This window comes from Opisthorchis viverrini (assembly GCF_000715545.1).
Source record: "Opisthorchis viverrini unplaced genomic scaffold opera_v5_168, whole genome shotgun sequence".
NCBI classification, from domain to species: Eukaryota; Metazoa; Platyhelminthes; class Trematoda; order Opisthorchiida; family Opisthorchiidae; genus Opisthorchis; species Opisthorchis viverrini.
The window spans coordinates 911796-927758 of record NW_008751823.1 but is presented as its reverse complement, the minus strand read 5'-3'; the positions used below and the strand labels follow the sequence as shown (position 1 = coordinate 927758).

The window sequence follows — 15963 nt, the reverse complement described above, 5'->3', positions numbered from 1 at the left end:
TCCCAACGTTGAATCCAAGAAATTACAATCGATAGAGGTACCTTGGGCTAACATCGCAGGGATCGTGCACCTACCAACTAAAGATACAGAATGTCCAGTGATACCGCGAATGTTAACATCTGTAGGCACTATCACGGCACTTGGGTAGAATGCAGTTAGATCTGATTGTGGAATGATGGACTCAACACTACCAGTATCAACAATAAAGTCATGCTTTTGACCAGAAGTGGATATCAACGTTTTAAAAACATGTGACGAATTTTGGGACAAAACAGATAGAGAAAGAGTAGAGATATCTTCAGATAATGCCTTCACGTCAGTATTTGGGTCAGAAGTTAGGTGACACTTTCTTGGACTTACAGACAAGTTGAATGTATCCTGTTTTACCGCAGATAAAACACTTCGCTCGTCTGTGGGGGCATTAATATCTTGAATGGTTTCGTCCACAAGACTCACATTTCCCAAAGTTTTGAGCCATCAGATTAGGGTTACAATCTGTGAAGTGACGTGTTGATGGATTTGAGGCACAAGAATCTGTTCGAGGTTTGAATTTGTTGTTCGTCTGCATCCTTGAATTAATTCTTTTAGAATAATTTGACAAGAGTGCTTCCTCAGTCTTCGTCACATGCTTCACATCTTTATATTGCTCACATATTTTCCGAATAGTTTGAAATTTCTCATCCGGACAGAGTAACAGCTTCTGCTGTAATTCAGGCAGCTGAATGCCAGCAATGAGTCTATCACGCAGCTGGTCTTCTAATTGGGCACAGTAGTCACATTTGGCTGCCTGTGTCTGCAGCGAAATCACAAACCGACTGAGAATGATAGCGGGTCAACATATTGAACCTAGCTTTTTCGGCTGCTACGAAGTTAATCAGCTTGAAGTGTTGAAGAACTTTTTTCAAAACATTGTAGGAAAAATCGATTGGAGATTCAGGATATACAAAATTTTTGATCAACGTATGCGCGTCCTTGCCAACAAAGTGTAGTAAATATGCAGTGAGTTTCTTATCATCCATATCAGATTTTGTGAGGTACCATATGTCGAACCGTTCCAAATAATCCTCTACGTCACGCGCAGTTGATTTAACATCTAATGCTTCCATTTCCGCAGGTATGATGAATTGTTCCAATCGTGACGCCAAAATGTGATAATTAAGTTACGTACGTATAGCGTTATAATCAGACAAACTAGAAATCTAGAATTCAGCGCAGCGTAACAACCAGCACGTATGTATCCGAATCGGCGAATATATGTACAGCATATGGAATACTGAAACAAGAGAATAATGAATAGTGCAATGAATAGAGTATCGGTCATGGCTGTCGTTGAAGACATCCTAACCCCACCAAGGAGAGTCCGATTAAAGGGCCTTCGTTGTTCTTTTGGTAATTTGGCGCAACTTCCCCGTATCACCCGCGTGAACTTCAAGACGCTCTTGGGGGTCTATGTAGGACCACTTGCTGGATACGTTAACCAAGTTAGCCGGAGAGGTCGAAGACCCCAAGGAGTCCCGAACGAACAGAACAAACAATCTATGTAAGTCAGAAGTCAAGAAGCAGTGGCTCATCCTGCAGTAATTTAAAACTTACTTTGTACAATACTGTGATCAATAATGAAATGAAGAAAGATCATACTGAGCAGAAAATAGCAAGTTACAAGTGCCGCATGCCTATTATGGACGCCAGAAAGACGTAACCTTCATTGAGTTTTTGCAAACAGCTGCTTCAAAAATGGTTGCTGACGTCAAATCCATTGACAGTGAATGCGTCCCCGGGTGCTTGATATATTTCCCATCAGGCATCGTCGCCATGGTGTTGATCTGGTGCTTACGTATGATTTGCCTGATTAAGGTTTGGTCGACAGGTTTTCCACCCATTGTTAAACGGGATTTTACACCAGTGTTGCTGCTGCTCGCAATTGAGCACTTCTACGGCCGAGAAGCCTATCCCACACATGATTGGCCAAAAGTTCGGGACGCTTGCCGGACGGTATCTACGCGGGCTATGATTGGTCAAAGGCCTACACACAACAGCCAATCACGACCCAGTACTGACCAAATGCCCTTTTCCAATGCCAGATCCAGAATGCGTAAGAACTTCCAGGTTCCCTGCTTACACCACATATACGATACGCCGTAAAATAGTTCTTGACATGCTTTTGGTCGTTAATATACGTTGTGCACCTCTGGTGGTTGTTTTGACGAGAGCGCTAGCTTTGGAATTTCAGACCGATAACTAAGCTCAGGGAAATACCTGCACCATTCACCCAAATAATCATCATCATCATCATCGTCGAAGACAGCAACATTAGTGTTGACAGTGATGCTACACTGTCGTCTAGTTATATATATATAGTTGTAATAAAAGCCCTCATGTGAAGAGAAGAGAAAAGGAGTGGGTGAGGGAGGGAACTTAGTGCTGGACTATGTCAAGCATACTGAAGGGCCTACACCTCCAACCGCTCAATCAGACAATCTGGAAAGAAACTGACATCGATTGGCCGTCATTTCTTGCAACGTCTCCAGCCAAGCACAGACGGGGTCACGAGGACCCAATCCTGGGAGGCGTACAACACCAACAATACACAAACCCTTCGTGATCTCTTTCACGCCTTTCTGCCAAGTCATGTGCTGTCCACCTCGCGGTTTGCGCCAACCTGAAGGAGACACGGAGAACAACACTCGTCTCCGTAGACGGTGTTTCGGCATATGTAGCACATGACCGAGCCATCGTAGTCGATGATGCTGGATGTTTTCCCGGATTGAGATGCCTGCAGCACAACCAAATACCCGTTTTCTAATCGCCTCGTTGCTGATACGCTGACGCCATCCACAACCAGCCACGCTTCTGAGGCATCGGTGGTCGAAAACCTGAAGACGCCTCACATCATCTACCCGAAGAGGCCATGTCTCGCACCCATACAACAACACAGCCCTTACTGTAGCCTGGTACACACGACCCTTAAGATCCAGTGAGATGCCTTTTTGACGCCACAAGTGACGCAAATTAGCAAACGTGATTCGAGCCTTTGAGATTCTTGCACTGACTTCATCAGACACACTTCCGTCAGAGCTAATACAACTACCGAGGTATGTAAAGTTTTCCACAATCTCCAGTGGTTCTCCTTGAATTGTAAGGGATATGTTCGCAGATGGCACGTTCTGAAGCAGGACTTTGCACTTTGAAGGTGCAAGGCGCATGCCAAATGATGGTATGATGGCGGTCAGTTTATTCAACAGGGCTTGTGCTTCGCTGGAGTCTTCATAGATGAGGGCGATGTCATCTGCGTACGCCAGATCGACAAGGCTCTCGCCAGCAACAATTTGAACACCGGGGTTTTGAAAACCGTCCAGTGTTCGCCTCATTATTTCATCGATGACGAGGTTGAACAAGAATGGGGAGAGTGGACATCCTTGTCTGACACCACTTTTTGTAGGAAAGCTTTTGGAGGGCTCACCGTACACCCTCACCCGCCCAAAAGTATGTGAATATAGAGATTGGATTATGTTTACAAACTTCTGGGGCATACCCTGCTCTTAGTTAGTTGTTGCTAATGGAGTTAACAGAACTGATCGATCAACAGAATCGAACGCACCCTTGAAGTCAAGGAATACCAGGATTGTGGGTCGTCTGTACATGTGGCGTTGCTCTAACACCTGACGGAGTGTGAAGATGTGGTCAACGCAGCCCCTACCCGGTCGAAATCCGGCCTGATTTTCACGAGGCAAGACTTCGCGTGCCGCCATGAGACGACAAATAATCAATGACGCCAGAAGCCCTGTCACAACAGGCGTCAAGCTAACGCCTCTGTGGTTGCTACATTCACTGTGAGTACCCTTTTTGAAAATGGGCACTATCGATTCACTCCAGTTGTCTGGGACGGTCTCCTTCTCCCAGATAAACCCAAATTGGCTAGACAGGAACCGGCTGAGGAGTCCACCGCCATCCTTGAAAAGTGCAGTTGGTAGGTCGTCAGGACCAGCAGCACGATGACGCTTGAGTAGAGAAATTCATTTGGACACTTCTGAGACTGAAGGCGGCTCCTTATTTACGGTCCACCTTTCTGTTGAAGGCCGGGTTTCTGGATTGGGGGCAGCAGGTTGCTAGATGAATTGCTGTTCGCGGTCCAAACCTTCTGTTTTGCAGCATATCAGGGAGCCAGTTTGGTTCGTGATTGTTTCATTGACAAGAGGTTTCCGAGGACCAGACGAACGAATCAAGTGGAGCAATTTGCGCACGTTTCCAACATTCTTCGCATCTTCCATTTCTTCGACCTTTCGGGTCCACCAAGCTCCTCGGTCTGCGCGGATACTCAGTTTCACCTGGCGTCGATGGAGTTGTGGTGGCGACCAGGTGGGGTGGGATCTGTCGCCAAGTCTCCAGAAAAGACACGGTTCTATCGGATATCCAATGCTTGGATGATGTTGGCTGGGTTATACCGCAAACAGACGCTCCTGCTTTGAGTAACGCTTTGGATATTTTTCCCAGTGGCCGTTTATATCCGACACCTTACCTTCCGGCAGGCATTCGAGGAGCTGCTACTGGTAGCTTCGTTTGATTTCTGGGGCAAGTAGCTTCTCAATGGCTAAGCGAGGTGTGCGCGATTCGCGTACACCTGAAAAGCGCAATGAAATGCAGCAGCGTACAAGTGCATGGACGGAGTCCACGCTGGTGTTCCGGAAGGGGCGGCAGGCGGTGATCGACCCTCGCCACCGATAACTGACGGCGATGTGGCCTATTTGGATTCGGCGCTTGTTTGATGGTGGGTACCACGTTGTCCAGCTATGGCCGATGTTCCGGAAATTCATACTGCAAAGGAACAGCCTGTGATCGGCACACATCTGAAGTAACCGGTCCCCGTTTTCCGTGCGTCTAGTGTCCAAACCAAGACGACCACCCAATCGGGCCTCAGCAGCGTTTAGACCACCTACATGGGCGTTCTTACTGTTAGCAACCACAACGATATCTGAGCTTCTAGCCTGTTGTAGAAGGGCACCTAGAGCGTCACAGAAACTCTCCTTGGCAGATTCAGAGCTACTGTCGGTTTTGGCGTAAGCAGAAACAATGAACAAGTTGCGATGAACCTCACTTCCTCTAGATTCTCTCACCGATGTTGCCAAACGAACCGCACAGAGGCGACTGTCTACGGGTATCCAATCAAGCAGAGACGCTTCCGCTCGTTCGCTCAATACAATACCCACCCCAGCATATCCAGCTGCAGCGGCCTCTGCATCACCAGAGGTGCGCAGTCGGAACCTGGAAGAGAGCGAGGGGGCAGTCAGTTCGATTACAGTACTTGCGTCCTGCGTCCTTGTTTCTGACAGACAACATACATCAATACAGAGGGAATCCAGCGTACGCGCAAGAGCCACCTGTTGACCTGCTTGCTTCAGTGTGCGAACATTGAAGGTGGCTAAGTAGACAGGCTTTCGGGGTTTGAAAACAGACTTCGAAGTGTTTAGGGTTGTAACTGAACTCGGACGTGCAGAAGCTGCAGCTGGGTGTGATGCAGGGCGAGCAAAACGGTCAGTCCTAGAGCTATGACCTGCGGATAAAGTATTCAACTTTGGGCGCGGGAGGGTGGAAGACGGAAAACGTGAAATTGAAAGAAGGGAGGCGTCAGCAGTAGCATGTTTTCGCTTACCCGCCCTGCTGTATGCAGCAAGTAAGGCGACCCGGCTGATGTCACCACGCGACGGCCAATGTGGCATGAGAGTATTGTTGGTTGCGTAAGCCATGGTTGTACGAGGGCTTAGATGCTACCAGGGCGCCTACACCTAAACAGGAAGACGATTAGGGTCCTCAACCAAGGCTTTTGACTCAAAAGCCTAACCGTAAGGCGGCGGTGTTTGGCGGGGAAGCGCAAATGCAATACCTTTTCTGCGGAACAAGTCGCCACGTGTTCCAACCCCCAACCTGGAGGGCCAGGAGACTGTGTTCGTCAGACCTCCAACCATTGACCAATCTGGTATGAGAGACTCTGTGCGTGTCGCGCGGACACACCCCAGTATAGCCCAATGGGTCTCGGAGGTACACAAACCGCCACACCACGGTAAAGTTCAGTCTCTTCGTGACGATAGGGTAATTTTCGGACTCACAGTGCACACTTGTCTTCGATTATATTTCTCGTTTCGGGCAACTGATGCGCGGAATGGCCTTCGTCCAACGGTTGTTCATTTTGAGCACAGTTCAAAGCACTTTTAGATGCCATTTTCAATGTGAGGCAGGTTTACTGCCTACCTCTGACAGCTTGAAGAGTGGAGCTTTTTCTTTTTTTGTTTTTGTCTTTAAGACATTCTGGAAGCTGTGGCAAAACCCTTGATTTTGCGCCAGTCCATGAATCGGTGAAAATCCACTTGTTCAGCGAACGAGTTGTCAATAGGCATAAGTTTTATGCAGGAATCCACACAGATGGCGCTATACCGCACGTCTTTAGGCGCTGCTACGGCCGATAAGCCTGGCCCGCTCGAGATTGGCCCAGATTTCGGGACGCTTGCCGGTCCGGCATCAAGACGAGACCTGATTGGTCAACAATCTGGACCCAACAGCCAATCATGACCCAGTGTTGGCCAGGTGCCGGTTGCCAATGCCGCATCCAGAATGCGTCAGAAATTTTATAAAGTTATAACCGCTTACGCTATATATACGGAGCGCTGTACAACTGTTCTTGACTCCGTTTTGAGCATTAATAGACCTTGTGAACCTTTGGTGGTTGTTTTGACGTGAACGCTAGCTTGGGAGGCTCAGACCGAGAACTAAGATGAGGAAAATACCGTTACTACATTTGGCGAACGGAAACACACGATGTCAATCGGATTTGATCAGCGCCGAGAACTATTGCAGCAGCATGAACGGTCTACAAATTCCATTCTCAACAAGCTGCCCCGCGACCTCAGATTTGATGAAACGGTCAGAACACTGTCCCAGATATTTGGCGATCAAACATCACTGTTCATTATCCGCTACCAATGCCTAAAGTTGGTCAAGAAAGTTGATGCTGATTTCCTCATGTTTGCCGGTGTTGTCAATCGAGAATGTGAGCGCTTCAAGCTCAGCTCAGTGACGGAGAATCAGTTTAAGTGCCTCATTTTTTGTATCCGGTCTCCACTCACCCCAGGATGCTGACATCAGAACCAGGCTGCTTAACAGAATTGAACAGGATGCCGAAATGACGTTTCAGAGCCTCACCACTGAATGCCAACGCCTCATCAACCTAAAGCACGACACGGCTTTGATCGATCAGTCACCTGTGACCTCAAGCTGCTGCGTACAGGCAATCAACTCCATCTTGCCCAGGAAATCCAACAAGACGTCCGATCGAAGACAAAGTAAGCCTCCCACAAGTTGCTGGCATTGTGGTGAGTGGCATTTTGCTCGTTATTGCCAGTTCAGGCGTCACAAATATTCCAAGTGCATTCGTCGCGGCCACAAAGAAGATTTGTATCGATCTCAAAGACTGCAGCCATCCGCACACCACCGTGAAGCCCATAAATCGCGGTCCAACTCGGTGGCGGCAACATTCAAAGTTGATTTTACTTGCCGAAGGAAGTTCCCGATGGTTCGTACCAACGACATCCCAGTTCGTTTGCAACTTGATACTGGCTCCGATATCACGCTACTCAGTGATCGAACGTGGAGACGAATCGGTAAGCCACATGTGAAGCCTGGGGCTAGATTGGATCGAAAAGCTAAATCTGCTGGATAAACCAATCAATTCTATTTGCAACCGCATACACGCAGCGCCCGGACAAACTCATTTGCCAAAGCGTTCACTTGAGCACCTCCTACAACGTTATGCGAAACCACCGAGAATGACACAGCTTCACAGCTACAGAAATTTGTCTACTACCTCATTCGGCTCATCCACAAGCATAGGGCTAGAGCTTGAGTCCACCCAGTCTTGTGTTAGCATTTTGTAGGTGTGAATTGCATGCCCAATCGTGAGGCGGAATTATCTAGATTATTGAATATTATTTATATTACCACGGGGTCAGATTTAAGAAGAGATGTGTCGCCTACGTACTTGATGTCTGTGAGCGGACTTCCCGGGAGCACTTCGACCACACAATCATTAGAGGCTGATAGTGAGTCCTCAAATACGCATCAGTGACGAAGTTGAAGGGGGAAGCTGAAATTAGGCAGCCTTGCCTGACACCACTTTATATGATTACCTCAAGCGAGAGCTTCCCGTCGGCCTTCACACGTCTGCGGGAGCTGGCCTACAGCGCCTTAAGGAGGGTCAAGAATTTATGGGGGACACCTTTGCTCCATACTGCCTGACGGTCCACAGAGTTAAAGGTAGCTTTCAAGTCGAGAAACGCAACCATTGCTGGCTGCTGGCAGCTGTGCAGACACTGTCAAGAATTTATGGGGGACACCTTTGCTCCATACTGACGGACGGTCCACAGAGTTAAAGGTAGCTTTCAAGTCGAGAAACGCAACCATTGCTGGCTGCTGGCAGCTGTGACAGACACTGTCAGTCAATCAAACTTGCAGGTCACGCGCACAATGCTTGATGCGACCATTGAGTGTTTATACTTACTGGCGGCCTCTACGAGTTAGCTCACCTGCCTTCGTCCCTGGGGTTTGCGTCGGATCTGGTTCTTCGCATTCGCTTTTTCTGGTGCAGTCAAAGTTTAGTGAACGAATGTATAGGCTACGGAATCTGTTACCTCACTGAACCATTCGTCTTCGGTCATCGTCTAGGTGGCAACCCGTGATCGAGTACTGATTTAAAATGGGTGTATTTTACTACTTCATATTGAATGCCTCTCATTTTAGAGTGCACAGCAATGGATGTGCGTAATTTTGTTCGCGGTGTCATTTCGGGCGGTTTAATAGGAGATTGTTATGGCTACATTTATGAAGATCGGCCTGTTGTGAAATTCGATGTTCCACTTAAATTGATAACGGACACGCTGTCCGGAGGTGAGCTTTGTCGGGATTTATTTTACTGCTATATCTAGCTGATCGTTCTCAGCTTATTTACACCGATGACACACAAATGGGTTTAGCGACTTTACGATCCTTACGTTGTACGAATAAGTTGGATCCAAGCCATCTTGCCCGCGAGTAAGTTTCATTTTGCACCGATTCCACTGACTACAATAGGTATGCTGAAGATTACTTCAAGGATGGATCTCATCGATACTACGGTGGAACCGTACCCTCGGTCTTCCGTGAGAATGCTCGGACTAATTATGAAAATCCTTTCTCGTACGCCGCGACATTGTTTAAAGGATCAGGTTCTTATGGGAACGGCGGAGCGATGCGCGTTTCACCCTTGGCTTTGTATGGCTTGAAAGTGTCCGAAATTGAGTTTGACGTAAGTAGCATTGATAAGTAACACTGGTCGAAGATGCTGAGCTCCAAGACACGAGTGCATTGAAAAAAACGCTTGAACCTCCTAGTGAACCGCTGTTATGTGCAGAAAGCTAGCAATATCTCTATTCCAGATACTGATATTCTTGTGGTTCCTGAGCTGGTATGAGGTGTGCCGGCGATACCATAGCATGTTTTATGTTGTTTGATTGAGACTGTTTCATGAAGTACCGGTATATACTGGTATGTCACTGAGCTTTTGTTCCACAGTCCACTGCCGAACTTTGCATACATAAGTACTTTTTTCACAACGATGGTGGTTGGATTCAAAGGTTATATCAGTCGCCACCTGTGCCAAGTCACTTTATCGCTGCCGCTATCAGAATTTTTATATCTCTGTTGGCGGTATAACCACGAGGCCGTCAATTTGGCAATCGAAACTTCATCAACGTCGGAACCATTGTTAGCATCGGTAGCGAGAACAGTGTTGACCATTGGTGCTTTACTACCATACAACCAATAATGTTTGTACACGGGCTGGGAGGACCATTATCGTCATAGTCAACAACGTTAGCTCGGAAATACTGACATTTGACTGCCGTCAGTTTGTTCAATTGATATCCCCATACCATAAATGAGAACAAATTGCAACTTTAATTGTCTAAGTTTAACATGTCACAAACAGTTGGAGCCAGCCAATGGTGAGGTCTTTGTATCGTCAGCAGTGCGCACCTCACGAAACTCAAACCCGCGTCCCCCCAGCTAATAATTTGGAGATCTAACCGTTCGGTCATAAGCGACTGTTCGGCGACGTGATTAACGTGCATCTAGGCAGGATACTGTCCCATTCATCCTTCGAGCACGGAATCTACATCACTTGGGAAGATTACTGACTTGATTAATGAGTGAGATTCAACTTTCAGACACTTTCAATTGACTTTCCCCCGAGCTACTTCTAGACTTAGTAGTGTGTGTGTGGGGTTTCTGCGTATATAAGCCATGTACACTCGAGTTCCACACTTCTGTCCAATGGATCGAGGGGCTTTGCTTGACAGCATCACTAAAACCGCCCAGCTGTAGTACCCTTACGGTGCCTAACTGCTATGCCACCCGAAGGTTGCACGAAGACTGGACTACTGCCAGGTTGCCCAAGCCTAGACAGGGGAAGTCGAGAGGCAGAGGTCGGGTTCGAACGACGGACGTTTCGGTCAGTAAATTCGCGCTCTGACCACTTGGACCATCTCGCCCCCAGCATCACTAAGGAGTCATCTGTATGACTTACACATTGTTCCGATTCTGATAGTGGCTTAATACCCAAGAAATATTAGTTCTGAATGGATGTTAGAGTGGCGGGAATTGGGAAGTTTTTAAAAATGGACCCAGGCACCCATGATGCAGGCGAAAAGACAGAGACCTTAGATACGGGACTCGTATTGGTGACCTATCACTTACAGGTGAGTGTTATAACAACAGAAGTGGAAGCATCACGACAGGCAATCAAGCCTCAGAGTTGAGAAACTGAGACTAAATTTAAAGCGGGATTAGAAAACGCACTACTCATGATTCGTAATAGAGATAAAATGGCTTTACGGTGCTTCGCGGCTTTTCAGCATAGATCAACGTAACTTAAAGAATGAGATCCCAGCTAGAAATTGGAATAAGAGGTTAGGAAGTTATGTTCCCTTGATCCATTCCGTGTTATTTTCTATCCAGATTGCCTCAATGAGTGTCTGAAGGTTCATGTTCCTCGAAAGGATTGTGGTAGGCTAGCGCTAAGTCCCTTCCCTGTCCAGTTTTATTCTTTTCTCTACAATAAGTATTTCAAATAAATCATGATTCTACAGCAGCGAAGCAGCAGTGTTAAACATGATGTTGTGGTGTAGATTTCAATAGAGCTTATGAAAAACAGTTGCAATGTACTAACATTTTTTCCTGTCCGGTCGTGCACGTAAAAGGTGCGAGCTATATAAATAAAGATTGGAGACAATGTTAAGCGGAACTTGATTGGTTGGTTTCCGCAAGTCACGTTATGAGTTTATTTGTGTATGTGTAATTCATGGTTGTACGTGGGCTGGGATACTTCCAGGGCGCCCACACCTAGACAGGAGGACGATTAGGGTCCTCAACCAAAGCCTTTGGCTCAAAAGCCTAACCGAAAGGCGGCGGTGTTTGGCGGGAAATGCAAATGCATTACCATTTCTATGGAACAAGTCGCCGCATGTTCCAACCTCCAACCTGGAGGGCCAGGAGACTGTGTTCGTCAGACCTCTAACCATTGACCAACCTGGTGTGACAGACTCTGTGAGTGTTACGGGGACACTCCCAAGTACCGTCACACCACGGTAAGGTCCAGTCTCTTCTTTGCACCCACAAAGTGTAAGGTTATGCTTGTGGACGTGCAGTCACTGAACACGCCACTTACGATCCAGGGAGAGGCACTGGAAGTTGTGGAGCGTTTTGCGTATGTTGGAAGTTGTATTAGTTCTGACTGTAGTGTGACAGATGAGGTGAATGCACGAATCTGCAAGGCTCGGGCCGCGTTTGCTAACTTGAGACACCTATGGCGTCAGAATGATTTGTCCCTGAATCTGAACGGACGTGTGTATCAAGCTACAGTACGGGCGTTCTTGTTGTCAGTTTCTATCCAGATTGCCTGAGTGTGAATGTGTGGAGGTGTAGGCACCTCGGAATGATTGTGTTAAGCTAGCACTAAGTCCCTCCCCCATCCCCCTTTATTTTTTTCTTTACAATAAGGCTTTCAAATAAGTCATGGTTGTACGGCAGTGAAGCATCGGTGTTGAACACTGATGTCATGTTGTCGATGATGATGATAATGATGATGAAGTCACGTTATCGACGTCAGGGTCGACGTCGCATACATAGTTGTGGTCTGTTTGATTTGATCAACAATGTCTAGCATATTACTGGAACCTTGAGGTAGGTGTTGCGCAACAAGACTCGGGACGAGTTGACTGGGAAAGTCCCACGGCTAAATTATTGGTGTATGGCTATTAACAATGCAGTCTTGTAGTCTGTTGGATGGTACCTCATCCCTCAAGATGATGGTCCCAAACAATGTTATTACTTCCTGTTTGCACCGACACTACTTGTCAAAGAACTGTAAACTAGACACTTGTTTAGAGAATGCTCGTAATCTGTCACTCCCCAGAACCCGCGCTTTATCCCTGTCCGCTGTTGTCGTCGCTGTTTGTAAGCTTTTTGTTTTGTTTTCCTTTGCCAGTGTAAACCACTTAGGTTGTGCGTTTCCAGTATAAGAAACCGGGTGCATCTGGGTCGGCAGGTAGCTCTTACTGAAGCTCTCTCCATCCTAGTTGTCCATGTTTTTCGTTTAGATGAGGCCCACATCCAGTATCCCACCTACGTCGTCTGACCGACTTCCATTTCCGATTCATAGAAGAAATTCCACCTACATTGATCCGGAAAGCCCTGACGCATCCGGCCATATCAGTAAAGCTGCAAATCAAGGCAAACTGACAACGTTTCCAGCAATACTCTAAACCGCAGCCTGAAAATGCCTGTAGGTTGAGTAGATTGAACCACGGATTAGCACGTGATCTGGCTACTTGTAAGTTGCACGCGATCCAGGATGATGTTAACGAGTGCAGACAACGTGATTCGGAACATCCTTTCACCATATACTGCAATTCTGGTCGGAGATCTAAATTTTTGGATTGGTATCTAACAATGACCAAGGCTCATTTGATGCATCCGGTTGATCTGGAACGTCCTCTGCCCGGGAGCATGGAACTAATCCCGAGTTTATGTTCATACTGTGACTTCTTCTCTTTTCCCGGCACATTCTTGGATTCCAGTTGATCATATCCTTATGTTTGTGGCGAGGTGACATAAAACAGTCTCCTGTACCAGCCTACCCATATAAGTTCAGTGTCCGTATGGAGGTGAACAGATTGTCAGAATCCCAACTCTGATCAATCTCTAGAATAATCCGAATGCTGAATTACTATCAAGCGTAATGAGGACTCGAAATAAGTACCGGTGTTCAAATATGGCGCTGGTTGCAATAGCTGCGGTTTCACGTATCGAATTATACCCCGCAGTATATTGGCGCGCCCTGAAAGTCAGCCCTAAATGGCGCGCGTGAGATCATAAGCCCCTTTTTCAATCTTGCAGTCAAAATGACTTCGGAAGTGCTTATCTGATATGAGGCGATATTCAAGTCGGCAACTATTGGAAATAAGTTCGCTTATTCATCCCACGACTGAGAAATGCCTGGATATCGAGGAATCGATTTCTGAGGTGACGGCTAGTTTGTTCGCTAAGCTAGATAATGTAATCAGAAGCTATTTAAATTTTGGCGCCCCTGTGTAAGGTCTCCAATACTATCTAGAATTCTGGATAGAGTACTTCCACTCCGTTTGAGTGGCCCCTTTCCGTAGTCAATTTATGTATGCCCCAAGTGGATCTTGTAGAAGGTGATATCTCCAAGGGTCTGCATAGTATCCTCTTCAGGGCCTGCAGTTGGTCGATTGTAAAAGTGCTAGATAACAAGTTCCCGAGAGTCAAGTGATAGAAGAACCACCCTGACTGTCTATGATGACGATGTTGGTAGTGTTTGATTATGAGTGAATATGGCTGCACCAAAATCCACATTCAAGTTACCCGTTTGCTACACATGTGATCACAGAGTGGTCCACTCTAGCGAGTTGTACGGTACGGTTTCGATTTGCAGTCACGCATAAAACAGTATTGTTTCAACAGCTCCAATAAACATGAGGAGTCTTCCATAATTCGGATATTCGAATCATTCAGCAGTGAGTTCTGTCTGGATGAGTTGTTCATATTGCTTTACCGAACATGGTCAAATGTTACAAGAAAATGTCATAGTCTCGGTTGATGTTCAAATGGCTGTTGATCGCAGCGTCGCAAACGTCTCGTCACCAGTTGGGGAGACGTCATCCAACCGCGCACTGATAATGTTTCCCCGTTTGCAAGCCAACTTCCAATCTCGGCAAACAGATCAATGGTCACCTGGTCAGCAGTCAATACGTGCACACGAGCTACTGATGTTTCCACGTTTTACCAGTGTCGTGCTCCCAAAGTGCCCGCGGTCCAAGTGGTCTGCGTTTGGTCCTCTCGTGTTAGTAAAGCACTGCAACTCGTTAGGGATTAAAATAACATATAGAGTTCCAGTCAGTGCCCCCACCCGAAGCCGTTGATCGTGTCAGCTCTGTCCAGGGGGGTAAGACAAGGTTTTCTCAGTCCATGTTTTCCTGGATTTGTTGTCATTCCTCACTTCCAACAGCTTTATCGGATTCTGAGGACAGGTCCAGTTGTCTGCATCCAACTCTATAGCCTTCCAGGAGTTTCTAGCTAACAAAAGACGTTTCCTTAAATATGGACATGAAATTCGGCGTCAGTGTGAATAAATAACACAAACAAGAACTGCAGTCTGCAGAAGCTGGTGCACGTCAATCACCTTGTACAACTGAGTCTATGTCGTTGTGACGATCACTATGTTCAATACTCGATCCCCACACCACACTGGTGCTCAAAGACTTCTTTCATGGCATCACTGTGTTCGTGATTAATACGATTGGGGAAACTAATCAATAAGATGGTTTGGGGATGGACAAGTTTACCATGCAAGTATTATTGGCTAGCGTATTCATTGGTGAAGACAGTCCTTGTACTCATCGAGCATGTGTTTCATTTTTTCAGCCAGATAATGTGTTTCATTTGTAGTAATTTTTTTATTTTTGAAGAAACTCGTTATTGATGTCACCCGTCTGACCCATACACATCCTCTTGCGGTTTGCGGCGCACTGCTTCAAGCGCATGCTGTGCGTCTCGTGTGGTCTATCGTGTCGAAATCGGTAGGAGCTGGGGAACTCTTCCCAACTCAGTTTCTGGACCAGCTGTTAACGCGGCTCCGAGCCGTTCACCACGAGTTCGTCAACTGGAACGATCCGAAGTGGCAGGATGCAATCGCAAGCTACAGACAGAAGTTCGAATCGATCAAGTCGCTTCTGGTTCCATCACTTAACCCTCCAGTAGATAAGGTTGTTGAATCCTTAGGTATGTTCCCGCGTCTGATATCTGCCTAACCACCAAAGGTTTTATGCAAGTCTATCTATTCTAAAGTCTTTCATTTTCACGTTCACATTGGTGGTCGATGTTTGCTCTGATTGTGCATCATTGGTCGTTGGGATTTCATCGCTTTGCTAGTTACTTTCATCTTACTGAAAGGCCCAACGGGTTGCAAGTTGGAAAGTCCCTTCTAGGATGCACCTAACTCCTTTTTACTTCACCTTCAGCCGATATCAATTGCGCGCAATAGTGTTTGCCGGAGCCTTTCTCAGTCGAAACGCTGATTTAAGAATGTAGTATTCAATCATGATCTACGTTTGCATTGATATATATATATATATATAATCGCTGGTCGGTAAGTGTATGGGATATCTATATCATCCACTCTAGACGTCTAATCGTTGCTCTTCATCTCCATGAGAGCGACTGAAAAATACCTAGATGAGTACAATTTTATTGCCTGACTGGGGAAATCGCGCAATGTAATTCTTACTAATAATCCATCCACGAAGATCCCATCGCTAAGGGGAACAGTTTGAAATTCCTGAAGGGTGTTTCCCGGGAGCAATA

The 15963-nt window shown here is 46.6% G+C and overlaps 1 protein-coding gene across 1 annotated transcript in view; it reads left to right on the top strand.

Annotated features, from left to right (window-relative positions):
• Positions 1 to 7171: 7171 nt before the first annotated feature.
• Positions 7172 to 15963, top strand: part of T265_07335 (hypothetical protein) — a gene marked incomplete at both ends in the record, with an annotated part of 13559 nt that continues 4767 nt past the window's right edge. Inside the window, 5 exons of the mRNA XM_009172827.1 lie at positions 7172 to 7649; positions 8785 to 8931; positions 8970 to 9075; positions 9115 to 9328; positions 15069 to 15381. Of these exons, the coding sequence (XP_009171091.1) occupies positions 7172 to 7649; positions 8785 to 8931; positions 8970 to 9075; positions 9115 to 9328; positions 15069 to 15381 (1258 nt within the window). The remainder of the gene's footprint in view (positions 7650 to 8784; positions 8932 to 8969; positions 9076 to 9114; positions 9329 to 15068; positions 15382 to 15963) is intronic.